A 14,820-nucleotide genomic window follows, 5' to 3' on the forward strand; every position below is an offset into this window, starting at 1 on the left:
TGTGATACATGTCCATTATGGCATTGTGATACATGTCCATTATGGGTTAGTGAACCATATCCATTATGGGTCTGTGAACCATGTCCATTATGGGATTGTGAACCATGTCCATTATGGGATTGTGAACCATGTCCACTCTGTTATGTGAACCATGTGCATTATGGGTTTGTGAACCATGTCCATTATGGGATTGTGAACCATGTCCATTGGGAGACTGTAGACCATGTCCATTGTGGGTCTGTGAATCATGTCCATTATGGGATTGTGAAACATGTCCACTATGAGTCTGTGAGCAATGTCCATTATGGAATTGTAAACCATATCCATCATGGGAATTGTAAACCATGTCCATTATGGGATTGTGAACCATGTCCATTGGGAGACTGTAGACCATGTCCATTGTGGGTCTGTGAATCATGTCCATTATGGGATTGTGAACCATGTCGACTGTGGGTCTGTGAACAATGTCCATTATGGAATTGTAAACCATATCCATTATGGGATAGTGAACCATGTGCATTATGGGATTGTCAGCCATGTCCATTATGGGTCTGTGAACCATGTCCACTATGGGTCTGTGAACTATGTCCACTGTGGGTCTGTAATAAAATGTCCATTATGGGTCTGTGAATCATGTGCATTTTGAGTCTGTGAGCGATGTCCATTATGCATCTGTGAACCATGACAATTATGGGACTGTGAACCATATCCTTTATGCGTCTGTGAACCATGTGCATTTTGAATCTGTGAGCGACGTCCATTAAGCGTCTGTGAACCATGTCCATTAGGGTTCTGTGAACCATGTCCACTATGGGTCTGTGAACCATGTCCATCATGTTTCTTTGAATCATGCCCACTGAGTGTCTGTGAACCATGTCCATGATGGGATTGTGCATCATGTCCATTATGGGATTGTGAACCATGTCCATGATTGGATTGTGAACCATGTCCATTATGCAACAGTGAACCATGGCCATTATGAGATGGTGAACCATGTCCATTATGGGATTGTGAACCATGTCCATTGTGGGGTTATGAAACATGTCCATTGTGGGATTGTGAACCATGTCCATTACAGGATTGTGAACCATTCCAAATTATGTGACTGTAAATCAATTCCATTATGGGTTTGTGAATCATGTCCATTTGGGTCTGTGAAACATGTCCATTATTGAATTGTGAACCAAGTCCACTATGTGTCTGTGACCAATGTTGATTATGCAATTGTAGGCCATGTCGGTTACAGGATTGTGACCCATGTCCACTATGGAATTGTGAACCATGTCCATTATGGGACTGTGAACCATGTCCATTATGGGATTGTGAACCATGTCCCTTATGGGTCTATGAACCATGTCCATTATGGGATTGTGAACCATGTCCATTGTGGGATTATAAAACATGTCCATTATGGGTTGGTGAACCATGTCCATTATGGGAGTGTGAACCATGACCATGATGGGATTGTGAACTACGTCCATGATGGAATTGTGCAACATGTCCATTATGGGATTGCGAACTATGTCGATTAAGGGAATGTGAACCATGACCATTATGGGATTGTGAACCATGTCCATTATGGGATTGTGCAACATGTCCATTATGGAACTGTAAACCATATCCATTAGGGTCTGTGAACCATGTCCATTATGGGATTGTAAACCGTATCCATCATGGGATTGTGTACCATGTCCATTATGGGTTTGTGAACCATGTCCATTTGCGGTCTGTGAACCATGTCCACTTTGGGTCTGTGAACTATGTCCACTACGGGTCTGTGAACTATGTCCATTATGGGATTGTGAACCATGTCCATTATGGGATTATGAAACATGTCCATTATAGGATTGTGAACCATGTCCATCATGGAATTGTGAACCATGTCCATTAGGAGATTGTGATCCATGTCCACTATGAGTCTGTGAACCATGTCCACCAGGGGATTGTGAGCCATAACCATTATAGGATTGTGCAACGTGTCCATTTTGGGATTGTGAACCATGTCGATGTTGGGATTGTGAACCATAACCATTATGGCATTGTGATACATGTCCATTATGGGATTATGAAACATGTCCATTATGGGACAGTGAACAATGTCCACAAAGGGTCTGTGAAAGATGTCCATATGGGATAGTGAACAATGCCCACTATGGGTCTGTGAAATATGTCCATTATGGGATTGTGAACCATGGCCATTATGGAATTGTGAACCATGTCCATTATGAGATTGTGAACCATGTCCATTATGAGATTATGAACCATGACCATTATGGGATTGTGAACCACGGCCATTATTGAATTGTGTAACATGCCCATTATGGCATTGTGATACATGTCCATTTTGGGATTGTGAACCATGTCGATGATTGGAATGTGAACCATGACCATTATGGGATTGTGAACCATGTCCACTATGAGTCTGTGAACCATGTCCATTATGGGATTGTGAACCATGTCCATTATGGGATTGTGAACCATATCCATGATGGGATTGTGATGCATATCCATTATGGGATTGTGAACCATGTCAATTATGGGATTGTGAACCATGTCCATTATCGGATTGTGAACCATGTTCATTATGGGATTGTGAACCATGTCCATTATCGGATTGTGAACCATGTTCATTATGGGATTGTGAACCATGTCCATTATGGGGTTATGAACCATGTCCATTGTGGGATTTTGAACCATGTCCATTATGGGATTGTGAACCATGTCCAGTATGGGATTGTGACCAATGTTGATTATGGGATTGTGGACCATATCGGTATGGGATTGTGAACCATGTCCATTCTGTGTCTGTGGACCATGTCCATTACTGGACTGTGAACCATGTCCATTATGGGATTGTGAACCATGTTCATTATGGGGTTGTGAACCATGTCCATTATGGGTTTGTGAACGATGTCATTATGGAATTGGAAACCATGTCCATTATCAGATTGTGAACCATGTCCATTATAGGATTGTGAACCATATCCATTTTGGGTCTGTGGACCATGTCCATTTTGGGATTGTGAACCATGTGCATTTTGAGTCTGTGAACGATGTCCATTATGCATCTGTGAACCATGTCAATTATGGGACTGTGAACCATATCCATTATGGGTCTGTGAACCATGTGCATTTTGAATCTGTGAACCATGTCTGTTATGGGATTGTGAACCATGTTCATTATGGGATTGTGAACCATGTCCATTATGGGGTTATGAACCATGTCCATTGTGGGATTTTGAACCATGTCCATTATGGGATTGTGAACCATGTCCAGTATGGGATTGTGACCAATGTTGATTATGGGATTGTGGACAATTTCGGTTATGGGATTGTGAACCATGTCCATTCTGTGTCTGTGGACCATGTCCATTACCGGACTGTGAACCATGTCCATTATGGGATTGTGAACCATGTTCATTATGGGGTTGTGAACCATGTCCATTATGGGTTTGTGAACGATGTCATTATGGAATTGGAAACCATGTCCATTATCAGATTGTGAACCATGTCCATTATAGGATTGTGAACCATATCCATTTTGGGTCTGTGGACCATGTCCATTATGGGACTGTGAACCATATCCATTTTGGGATTGTGAACCATGTGCATTTTGAGTCTGTGAACGATGTCCATTATGCGTCTGTGAACCATGTCAATTATGGGACTGTGAACCATATCCATTATGGGTCTGTGAACCATGTGCATTTTGAATCTGTGAACCATGTCCGTTATGGGATTGTGAACCATGTCCATTATGGGATTGTGAACCATGTCCATTATGGGATTCTGAAACATGTCCATTATGAGATTGTGATCCATGTCCACTATGAGCCTGTGAACCATGTCCACTATGGGATTGTGAACCATAACCATTATGGGATTGTGCAACATGTCGATGATAGGATTGTGAACCATGACCATTATGGGATTGTGAACCATGTCCACTATGAGTCTGTGAAGCATGTCCATTTTGGAATTGTGAACCATGTCCATTATGAGATTGTGAACCATATCCATTATGGGATTGTGTACCATGTCCATTATGGGTTTGTGAACCATGTACATTTTCGGTCTGTGAACCATGTCCACTTTGGGTCTGTGAACTATGTCCACTATGGGTCTGTAAAAAAATGTCCATTATAGGTCTGTGAATCATGTGCATTTTGAGTCTGTGAACGATGTCCATTATGGGACTGGGAACCATATCCATTATGAGTCTGTGAACCATGTGCATTTTGAATCTGTGAACGGTGTCCATTATGCGTCTGTGAACTGTGTCCATTATGGGATTGTGAACCATGTCCATTATGGGATTGTGAACCATGTCCATTATAGGATTATGAAACATGTCCATTATAGGATTGTGAACCATGTCCATCATGGAATTGTGAACCATGTTCATTATGAGATTGTGATCCATGTCCACTATGAGTCTGTGAAGCATGTCTACTTTGGGATTGTGAACCACAACCATTATGGGATTGTGCAACATGTCGATGTTGGGATTGTGAACCATGACCGTTATGGGATTGTGAACCATGTCCATTATGGGATTGTGATACATGACCATGATGGGCTTGTGAACCATGTGCATTATGGGATAGTGAACAATGTCCACTATGTGTCTGTGAACCATGTCCATTATGGGATTGTGAACCATGTCCATTATGGAATTGTAAAACATGTCCATTATGAGATTATGAACCATGTCCATGATAGGATTGTGAACCATGTCCATTATGGAATTGTGATCCATGTCCACTATGAGTCTGTGAACCATGTCCACCAGGAGATTGTGAGCCATAACCATTATAGGATTGTGCAACGTGTCCATTTTGGGATTGTGAACCATGTCGATGTTGGGATTGTGAACCATAACCATTATGGCATTGTGATACATGTCCATTATGGGATTATGAAACATGTCCATTATGGGACAGTGAACAATGTCCACAAAGGGTCTGTGAAAGGTGTCCATATGGGATAGTGAACAATGTCCACTATGGGTCTGTGAAATATGTCCATTATGGGATTGTGAACCACGGCCATTATGGAATTGTGAACCATGTCCATTATGGGATTGTGAACCATGTCCATTATGGGATTGTGAACCATGACCATTATGGGATTGTGAACCACGGCCATTATTGAATTGTGCAACATGTCCATTATGGCATTGTGATACATGTCCATTTTGGGATTGTGAACCATGTCGATGATGGGATTGTGTACCATGACCATTATGGGATTGTGAACCATGTCCACGATGAGTCTGTGAACCATGTCCATTATGGGATTGTGAACCATGTCCACTATGAGTCTGTGCAGCATGTCCATTTTGGAATTGTGAACCATGTCCATTATGGGATTGTGAACCATGTCCACTATGAGTCTGTGCAGCATGTCCATTTTGGAATTGTGAACCATGTCCATTATGGGATTGTGAACCATGTCCATGATGGGATTGCGAACCATGTCCCTTATGGGTCTGTGAACCATATCCATTATGGGATTGTGAACCATGTCCATTATGGGATTATGAAACATGTCCATTACGGGATAGTGAACCATGTCCATTATGGGATTGTGAACCATGACCATTATGGGATTGTGAACCATGTCCATGATGGGATTGCGAACCATGTCCCTTATGGGTCTGTGAACCATATCCATTATGGGATTGTGAACCATGTCCATTATGGGATTATGAAACATGTCCATTACGGGATAGTGAACCATGTCCATTATGGGATTGTGATACATGTCCATTATGGCATTGTGAACCATGTCGATGGTGGGATCGTGAAACATGTCCATTATGGTTTCGTGAACCATGACCATTATGGGATTGTGAACCACGGCCATTATGGAATTGTGCAACATGTCCATTATGGGATTGTGATACATATCCATTATGGCATTGTGATACATGTCCATTTTGGGATTGTGAACCATGATCATTATGGGATTGTGAACCATGTCCATTACGGGACTACGAACCATGTCCATATTGGGATCGTGATCCATGTCCATTATGGGATTGTGAACCATGTCCATTATGGTGTTATGAACCATGTTCATTATGGAATTGTGAATCATGTCCATTATGGGATTGTGAACCATGTCCATTTGGGTCTGTGAAACATGTCAATTATTGAATTGTGAATCATGTCCTTTATGGGATTGTGAACTATGTCTACGATGGGTCTGTGAACAATGTCCATTATGGAACTGTAAACCATATCCATTATGGGATTGTAAACCATATCCATTATGGGATTGTGAACCATGTCCATTATGGGTCTGTGAACCATGTCCATTATGGGTCTGTGAACCATGTCCACTATGGGTCGGTGAACTATGTCCACTATGGGTCTGTAAAAAATGTCCATTGTGGGATTGTGAATCATCTGCATTTTGAGTCTCTGAACGATGTCCATTTGCATCTGTGAACCATGTCCATTGTGGGTCTGTGAACCATATCCACTCTGGGTCTGTGAACCATCTCCATCATGTGTCTTTGAATCATGTCCACTATGCGTCTGTGAACCATGTCTATGATAGGATTGTGCACCATGTCCATTATGGGAATTTGAACCATGTCCATTATCGGAATGTGAGCCACGTCCACGATGAGTCTGTGAACGATGCACATTAAGGATCGGCGCACCATGTCCATTATGAGATTGTGAACCATGTTGATGATGGGATTGTGAACCATGATCAGTATGGGATTGTGAACCATGTCCATTACGGGACTGTGAACCATGTCCATGATGGGATTGTGAACCATGTCCATTATGGGATTGTGAACCATGTCCATTACGGGACTGTGAACCATGTCCATGATGGGATTGTGAACCATGTCCATTATGGGATTGTGAACCATGTCCATTTTGGGGTTATGAATCATGTCCATTATGGAATTGTGAATCATGTCCATTATGGGATTGTGAACCATGTCCATTATGGGATTATGAACCATGTCCATTGTGGAATTGTGAATCATGTCCATTATGGGATTGTGAACCATTCCCTATTATGTGACTGTAAATCAAGTCCATTATAGGTTTGTGAACCAATTCCATTTGGGTCTGTGAAACATGTCCATTATTGAATTGTGAACCATGTCCAGGATGGGATTGTGACCAATGTTGATTATGGGATTGTGGACCATGTCGGTTATGGGGTTATGTACCATGTCCATTATGGGGTTATGAACCATGTCCAATATGGGATTGTGAACCATGTCCATTCTGGGATTGTGAACCATTCCCAATTATCTGACTGTAAATCCAGTCCATTATGGGTTTGTGAACCATGTCCATTTGAGTCTGTGAAACATGTCAATTATTGAATTGTGAACCATGTCCACTATGAGTCTGTGACCAATGTTGATTATGGGATTGTGGACCATGTCGTTTATGGGATTGTAAACCATGTCCACTATGGGTCTGTGAACCACGTCCATCATGTGTCTTTGAATCATGTCCATTGTGGAATTGTGAACCATGTCCCCTATGGGTCTGTGAACCATGTCCATTATGGGATTATGAACCATGTCCATTATGGGATTATGAAACATGTCCATTATGGGATGGTGAACCATGTCCATTATGGGATTGTGAACCATGACCATGATGAGAATGTGAACTACGGCCATGATGGGATTGTGCAACATGTCCATAATAGGATTGTGAACCATGTTGATTATGGGAATGTGAGCCATGTCCATTATGGGATTGTTAAACATGTCCATTATGGGATTGTGATACATGTCCATTCTGGCATTGTGATGCATGTCCATTTTGGTATTGTGAACCATGTCGATGATTGGATCGTGAAACATGTCCATTATGGGTTCGTGAACCATGTCCATTATGGGTCTGTGAACCATGTCCATTATGGGATTGTGAACCATATCCATTAGGGGATTGTGAACCATGTCCATTATGATATTGTGAACCATGTCCACTATGTGTCTGTGGACCATGTCCATTACGGGACAGTGAACCATGTCCATTATGGGATTGTGCACCTTGTGCATTATGGGGTTTCGAACCATGTCCATTATGGAATTGTGAACCATATCCATTATGAAATTTTGGACCACGTCCAGTATGGGATTGTGAACCATGTCCACGATGAGTTCTTGACCCATGTTGATTATGGGATTGTGGACCATTTCGGTTACCTGATTGTGAACCATGTCCATTATGGGTCTGTGAAACATGTCCATTATGGGGTTGTGAACCATGTCCCCTATGTTCTGTGAACCATGTGCATTATTGGATTGTGAACCATGTCGGTTATGGGGTTGCGAACCATGACCATTATGGGGTTGTGAACCATGTCCAATATAGGATTTTGAACCATGTCCATTAGGAGACTGTAGACCATGCCCATTATGGGTCTGTGAATCATGTCCATTATGGGGCTGTGAACCATGTCTACTATGGGTCTGTGAACAATGTCCATTATGGAATTGTAAACCATATCCATTATGGGATTGTGAACCATCTTCATTATGGGTCTGTGAACCATGCCCACTATGGGTCGGTGAACCATGTCAATTATGGGATTGTGAATCATCTGCATTTTGAGTCTATGAACGATGTCCGTTATGCATCTGTGAACCCTGTCAATTATGGGACTGGGAACCATATCCATTATGGGTCTGTGAACCATGTGCATTTTGAATCTGTGAACGATGTCCATTATGCGTCTGTGAACCATGTCCATTATGTATATGTAAAACATGTCCATTATGTGTCTGTGAACCATGTCCATTATGTATCTGTGAAACATGTCCATTATGTGTCTGTGAACCATGTTTGTTATGAGTCTGTGAGCCATGTCCATTATGTGTCTGTGAACCATGTCCATTATGTGTCTGTGATCCTTGTCCATTCAGAGTCTGTGAACCATGTCCATTATGTGTCTGTGAACCATGTTCAGAATGAGCCTGTGGACCATATCCATTATGTGTCTGTGAAACATGTCCTTTATGAGTCTATTAGCAATGTCCATTGTCAGTCTGTGTACCATGTCCATTGCGTGTCTGTGAACCATGTCCATTGTGAGTTAGTGAACCATGTCCATTGTGAGTCTGCGAACCATGTCCATTGTGAGTCTGCGAACCATGTCCGTTGTGAGTCTGTGAACCAGGTACATTATAGGTATGTGAACCATGGCACTTCTGAGTCTGTGAACTAAGTCCATTATGACGCTGTGAACCATGCTCATTATGTGTCTGTGAACCATTTCCATTCAGTGTCTGTGAACCATGCCCATTATGCATCTGTGAACAATGTGCATTATTTGTCTGTGAACCATATCTATTCTGAGTCTGTGAACCAAGTTCATTATGACTCTGTGAACCATGCTCATTAAGTGTCTGTGAACCATGCCCATTATGCATCTGTGAACAATGTGCATTATTTGTCTGTGAACCATATCTATTCTGAGTCTGTGAACCATGTCCATCATGACTCTGTGAACCATGTCCATTGTGAGTCTGTGAACCATGTCGATTACATGTGTTGAACCATGTCCATTATGAGTCTGTGAACCAGATCCATTATGTGCCTTGGATGCATGTCCATCATATGCCTGTGAACCATGTCCATTATGTGTCTGTGAACCATGTCCATTATGAGTCTGTGAACCATGTCCATTGTGCGTTTGTGAACCATGTCCATTATTTGTCAGTGATCCATGTTCATTATGTGTCTGTGAACCATGTCCATTATCAGTCTGTGATCTATTTCCATTCAGAGTCTGTGAACCATGTCCATGATGAGTCTGTGACTCATGTCCATTATGTGTCTGTGAACCATGTCCATTGTGCGTTTGTGAACCATGTCCATTATTTGTCAGTGATCCATGTTCATTATGTGTCTGTGAACCATGTCCATTATCAGTCTGTGTACCATGTCCATTGCGTGTCTGTGAACCATGTCCATTGTGAGTTAGTGAACCATGTCCATTGTGAGTCTGCGAACCATGTCCGTTGTGAGTCTGTGAGCCAGGTACATTATAGGTATGTGAACCATGGCACTTCTGAGTCTGTAAACTAAGTCCATTATGACGCTGTGAACCATGCTCATTATGTGTCTGTGAACCATTTCCATTCAGTGTCTGTGAACCATGCCCATTATGCATCTGTGAACAATGTGCATTATTTGTCTGTGAACCATATCTATTCTGAGTCTGTGAACCAAGTTCATTATGACTCTGTGAACCATGCTCATTAAATGTCTGTGAACCATGTCCATCATGACTCTGTGAACCATGTCCATTGTGAGTCTGTGAACCATGTCGATTACATGTGTTGAACCATGTCCATTATGAGTCTGTGAACCAGATCCATTATGTGCCTTGGATGCATGTCCATCATATGCCTGTGAACCATGTCCATTATGTGTCTGTGAACCATGTCCATTATGAGTCTGTGAACCATGTCCATTGTGCGTTTGTGAACCATGTCCATTATTTGTCAGTGATCCATGTTCATTATGTGTCTGTGAACCATGTCCATTATCAGTCTGTGATCTATTTCCATTCAGAGTCTGTGAACCATGTCCATGATGAGTCTGTGACTCATGTCCATTATGTGTCTGTGAACTATGTCCATTGTGCGTTTGTGAACCATGTCCATTATTTGTCAGTGATCCATGTTCATTATGTGTCTGTGAACCATGTCCATTATCAGTCTGTGATCTATTTCCATTCAGAGTCTGTGAACCATGTCCATGATGAGTCTGTGATGCATGACCATTATGTGTCTGTGATCCATGTCCATTATGTGTCTGTGAACCATGTCCATTATGTGTCTGTGATCCTTGTCCATGCAGAGTATTTGAAGCATGTCCATGATGAGTCTGTGAATCATGTCCATTATGTGTCTGTGAACCATGTCCATTGTAATTTTGTGAACCATGTCCATTATTTGTCAGTGATCCATTTTCATTCAGAGTCTGTGAACCATGTCCATGATGAGTCTGTGATCCTTGTCCATTATGTGTCTGTGATCCATGTCCATTATGTGTCTGTGAACCATGTCCATTATGTGTCTGTGATCCTTGTCCATGCAGAGTATTTGAAGCATGTCCATGATGAGTCTGTGAATCGTGTCCATTATGTGTCTGTGATCCTTGTCCATTCGGAGTCTGTGAACCATGTCCATTATTTGTCAGTGATCCATTTTCATTATGTGTCTGTGAACCATGTCCATTATCTGTCTGTGATCTATTTCCATTCAGAGTCTGTGAATCATGTCCATTCAGAGTCTGTGAACCATGTACATTATGTGTCTCTGATCCATGTCCATTATGTGTCTGTGAACCATGTCCATTATGTGTCTGTGATCCTTGTCCATGCAGAGTCTTTGAAGCATGTCCATGATGAGTCTGTGAATCATGTCCATTATGTGTCTGTGATCCTTGTCCATTCAGAGTCTGTGAACCATGTACATTATGTGTCTCTGATCCATGTCCATTATGTGTCTGTGAACCATGTCCATTATGTGTCTCTGATCCATGTCCATTATGTGTCTGTGAACCATGTCCATTATGTGTCTCTGATCCATGTCCATTATGTGTCTGTGAACCATGTCCATTATGTGTCTGTGATCCTTGTCCATGCAGAGTCTTTGAAGCATGTCCATTCAGAGACTGTGAACCATGCCCATTGTAAGTTTGTGAACCATGTCCATTATTTGTCAGTGATCCATTTTCATTATGTGTCTGTGAACCATGTCCATTATCTGTCTGTGATCTATTTCCATTCAGAGTCTGTGAACCATGTCCATGATGAGTCTGTGATTCATGTCCATTATGTGTCTGTGATCCATGTCCATTATGTGTCTCTGATCCATGTCCATTATATGTGATGAACCATGTCCATTATGAGTCTGTGAACCAGGTCCATTATGTGTCTTGGATGCATGTCCATCATCTGTCTGTGAACCAGATCCGTTATGTGTCTGTGATGCATGTCAGTTATGAGTCTGTGAACCATGTCCATTATGAGTCTGTGAACCATGTCTATTGTGAGTCTGTAAACCATGTCCATTATGAGTCTGTGGACCATGTCTATTATGTCTGTGTGATCCTGGTCCATTATGTGTCTATGAAACATGTCCTTTATGTGTCTGTGAACCATGTCCAGAATGAGTCTGTGAAGCATATCCATTATGAGTCTGCGAACCATGTCCATTGTGATTCTGTGAACCATGCTCATTATGTCTCTGTGAACCATTTCCATTATGTGTCTGTAAACCATGCGCATTATCCGTCTGTGAACCATGTGCATTATATGTCTGTGAACCATGTCTATTCTGAGTCTGAGAACCAAGTTCATTATGAGTCTGTGAACCAGGTACATTATTTGTCTTGTTTGCATGTCCATTATGTGTCTGTGAGCAACGTCAATTATGAGTCTGTGAACCATGTCCATTATGCTTGTGAACCATGTCCGTTATGAGTTTGTGAACCACGTCTTTTCTGAATCTGTGAACCATGTCCATTATGTGTCTTGGATGCATGTCCATCATGCATCTGTAAACCATGTCTATTCTGCGTATGTGAACTGTGTCCAATATGAGTCTGTGAACCATGTTCATTATGTGTCTGTGATGCATGTCCAGTCTGAGTATATGAACTAAGTCCATTATGTAACTGTGAACCATGCGTTTGTGAACCAATCCATTATGTGTCTGTGATCCATGCCCTTTCTGAGTCTGTGAACCATGTCCATTATATGTCTGTGATTCATGTGAATTCAGAGTCTGTGAACCATGTCCATTATGAGTCTCTCAACCATGCCCATTATGTGTCTGTGATCCATGCCCTTTCTGAGTCTGTGAACCATGTCCAGAATGAGTCTGTGAAGCCTGTCCATTATGAGTCTGTGAACCATGCCCATTGTGATTCTGTGAACCAAGACCATTATGAGTCTGTGAATCATGTCCATTATGTGTCTGTGATCTTTGTCCATTCAGAGTCTATGAATCATGTCTATTCTGCGTATGTGAACCGTGTCCAATATGAGTCTGTGAACCATGTTCATTATGTGTCTGTGATGCATGTCCACTCTGAGTATATGAACTAAGTCCATTATGTAACTGTGAACCATGCGTTTGTGAACCAATCCATTATGTGTCTGTGAACCAGGTCCATGATGCGTCTGTGAACCATGTCCATTCTGAGTCTGTCAACCATGTCCATTATGTGTCTGTGATCCGTGTGAATTCAGAGTCTGTGAACCATGTCCATTATGAGTCTCTCAACCATGCCCATTATGTGTCTGTGATGCATGTCCATTGTGAGCCTGTGAACCATGTCCATTATTTGTCAGTGATCCATGTCCATTCTGACTCTCTGAACCATGTCCATTAAATGTCTGTGAACCATGTCCATTATTTGTCAGTGATACATGTCCTTTCTCAATCTGCGAACCATGTCCATTATGTGTCTGTGAACCATGTCCATTATGTGTCTGTGAACCATGTCCATTATGTGTCTGTGATCCATGTCCAGTATGAGTCTGTGAACCACGTCCATTGTGAGTCTATGAAACATGCTCATTATGTGGCTGTGAACCATGTCCATGATGTGTCTGTGATCCATGTCCAGTATGAGTCTGTGAACCATGTCCATTGTGAGTCTCTGAATCATGCTCATTCTGTGGCTGTGAACCATGTCCATGATGTGTCTGTGAACCATGTCCAGAATGAGTCTGTGAAGCCTGTCCATTATGAGTCTGTGAACCATGCCCATTGTGATTCTGTGAACCAAGACCATTATGAGTCTGTGAATCATGTCCATTATGTGTCTGTGATCTTTGTCCATTCAGAGTCTATGAACCATGTCCATTCTTAATCTGTGAACCATGTCCATTATGTGTCTTGGATGCATGTCCATCATGTGTCTGTGAACCATGTCTATTCTGCGTATGTGAACCATGTCCAATATGAGTCTGTGAACCATATCCATTCTGTGTCTGTGCAACATGCTCATTATGTGGGTGTGAACCATGTCCATTATGTGTCTGTGAACCATGTCCATTGTCAGTCTGTGACTCATGTCCATTATGAGTCTGTGAACCATGTCCATGATGTGTCTGTGATCCATGTCCAGAATGAGCCTGTGAACCATGCCCATTGTGATTCTGTGAACCATGTCCATTATGTGTCTGTCAACCAAGTCCTTTTTGTGTCTGTGCACTGTCTCGATTCTGAGTATGTGAAACAAGTCCATCATGTAACTGTGAACCATGCATTGGTGAACCAATCCATTATGTGTCTGTGTACAATGTCCATTATGTGTCTGTAAATCATGTCATTTCTGAATCTGTGCACCATGTCCATTATGAATCTGTGAACCATGTCCATTCTGAGTCTGTGAACCATCTCCATTGTGATTCTGTGAACCATGTCCATTATGTGTCTGTGCAATATCTCGATTCTGAGTATGTGAACCAAGTCCCTTATGTAACTGTGAACCATGCGTTTGTGAACCAATCCATTATGTGTCTGTGAACCATGTTCATTATTTGTCAGTGATCCATGTCCATTATTTGTCTGTGAACCATGTCCATTGCGAGTCTGTGAAACATGTCCATGATGTGTCTGTGAACCATGTCCATGATGTGTCTGTGATCCATGTACATTCTGAGTCTGTGAACCATGTCCATTATGTGTCTGTGAACCATGTCTATTCCGAGTCTGTGAACCATGTCCATTATGTGTCTGTGAAACATGTCTATTATGAGTCTGTGAACCATGTTTGTTATGAGTCTGTGAGCCATGTCCAT

At 41.9% G+C, this 14,820-nt stretch overlaps 2 protein-coding genes across 2 annotated transcripts in view; both read right to left on the bottom strand.

Moving 5' to 3' along the window:
- Positions 1-9,019: 9,019 nt before the first annotated feature.
- Positions 9,020-9,424, bottom strand: si:ch211-12h2.8 (uncharacterized protein LOC100126138 homolog). The gene has a single exon (XM_068048905.1). It carries the CDS (start codon positions 9,422-9,424, stop codon positions 9,020-9,022), a length of 405 nt encoding a protein of 134 aa, XP_067905006.1.
- Positions 9,425-12,461: 3,037 nt separating this feature from the next.
- The window catches only part of LOC137378608 (filaggrin-2-like), a 74,588-nt gene continuing 72,229 nt past the window's right edge, over positions 12,462-14,820 (bottom strand). The window contains exon 8 of the mRNA XM_068048906.1: positions 12,462-12,653. Coding sequence (XP_067905007.1) covers positions 12,462-12,653 — 192 coding nt within the window. The remainder of the gene's footprint in view (positions 12,654-14,820) is intronic.

Source organism: Heterodontus francisci, chromosome 17 (assembly GCF_036365525.1).
Source record: "Heterodontus francisci isolate sHetFra1 chromosome 17, sHetFra1.hap1, whole genome shotgun sequence".
Taxonomy (NCBI): Eukaryota; Metazoa; Chordata; class Chondrichthyes; order Heterodontiformes; family Heterodontidae; genus Heterodontus; species Heterodontus francisci.

Coding starts and splice junctions, on each gene's coding strand:
- si:ch211-12h2.8 (XM_068048905.1), bottom strand. CDS start 9,424: ATGCATAATGGGCATGGTTCACAGACACTTAATGAGCATGGTTCACAG.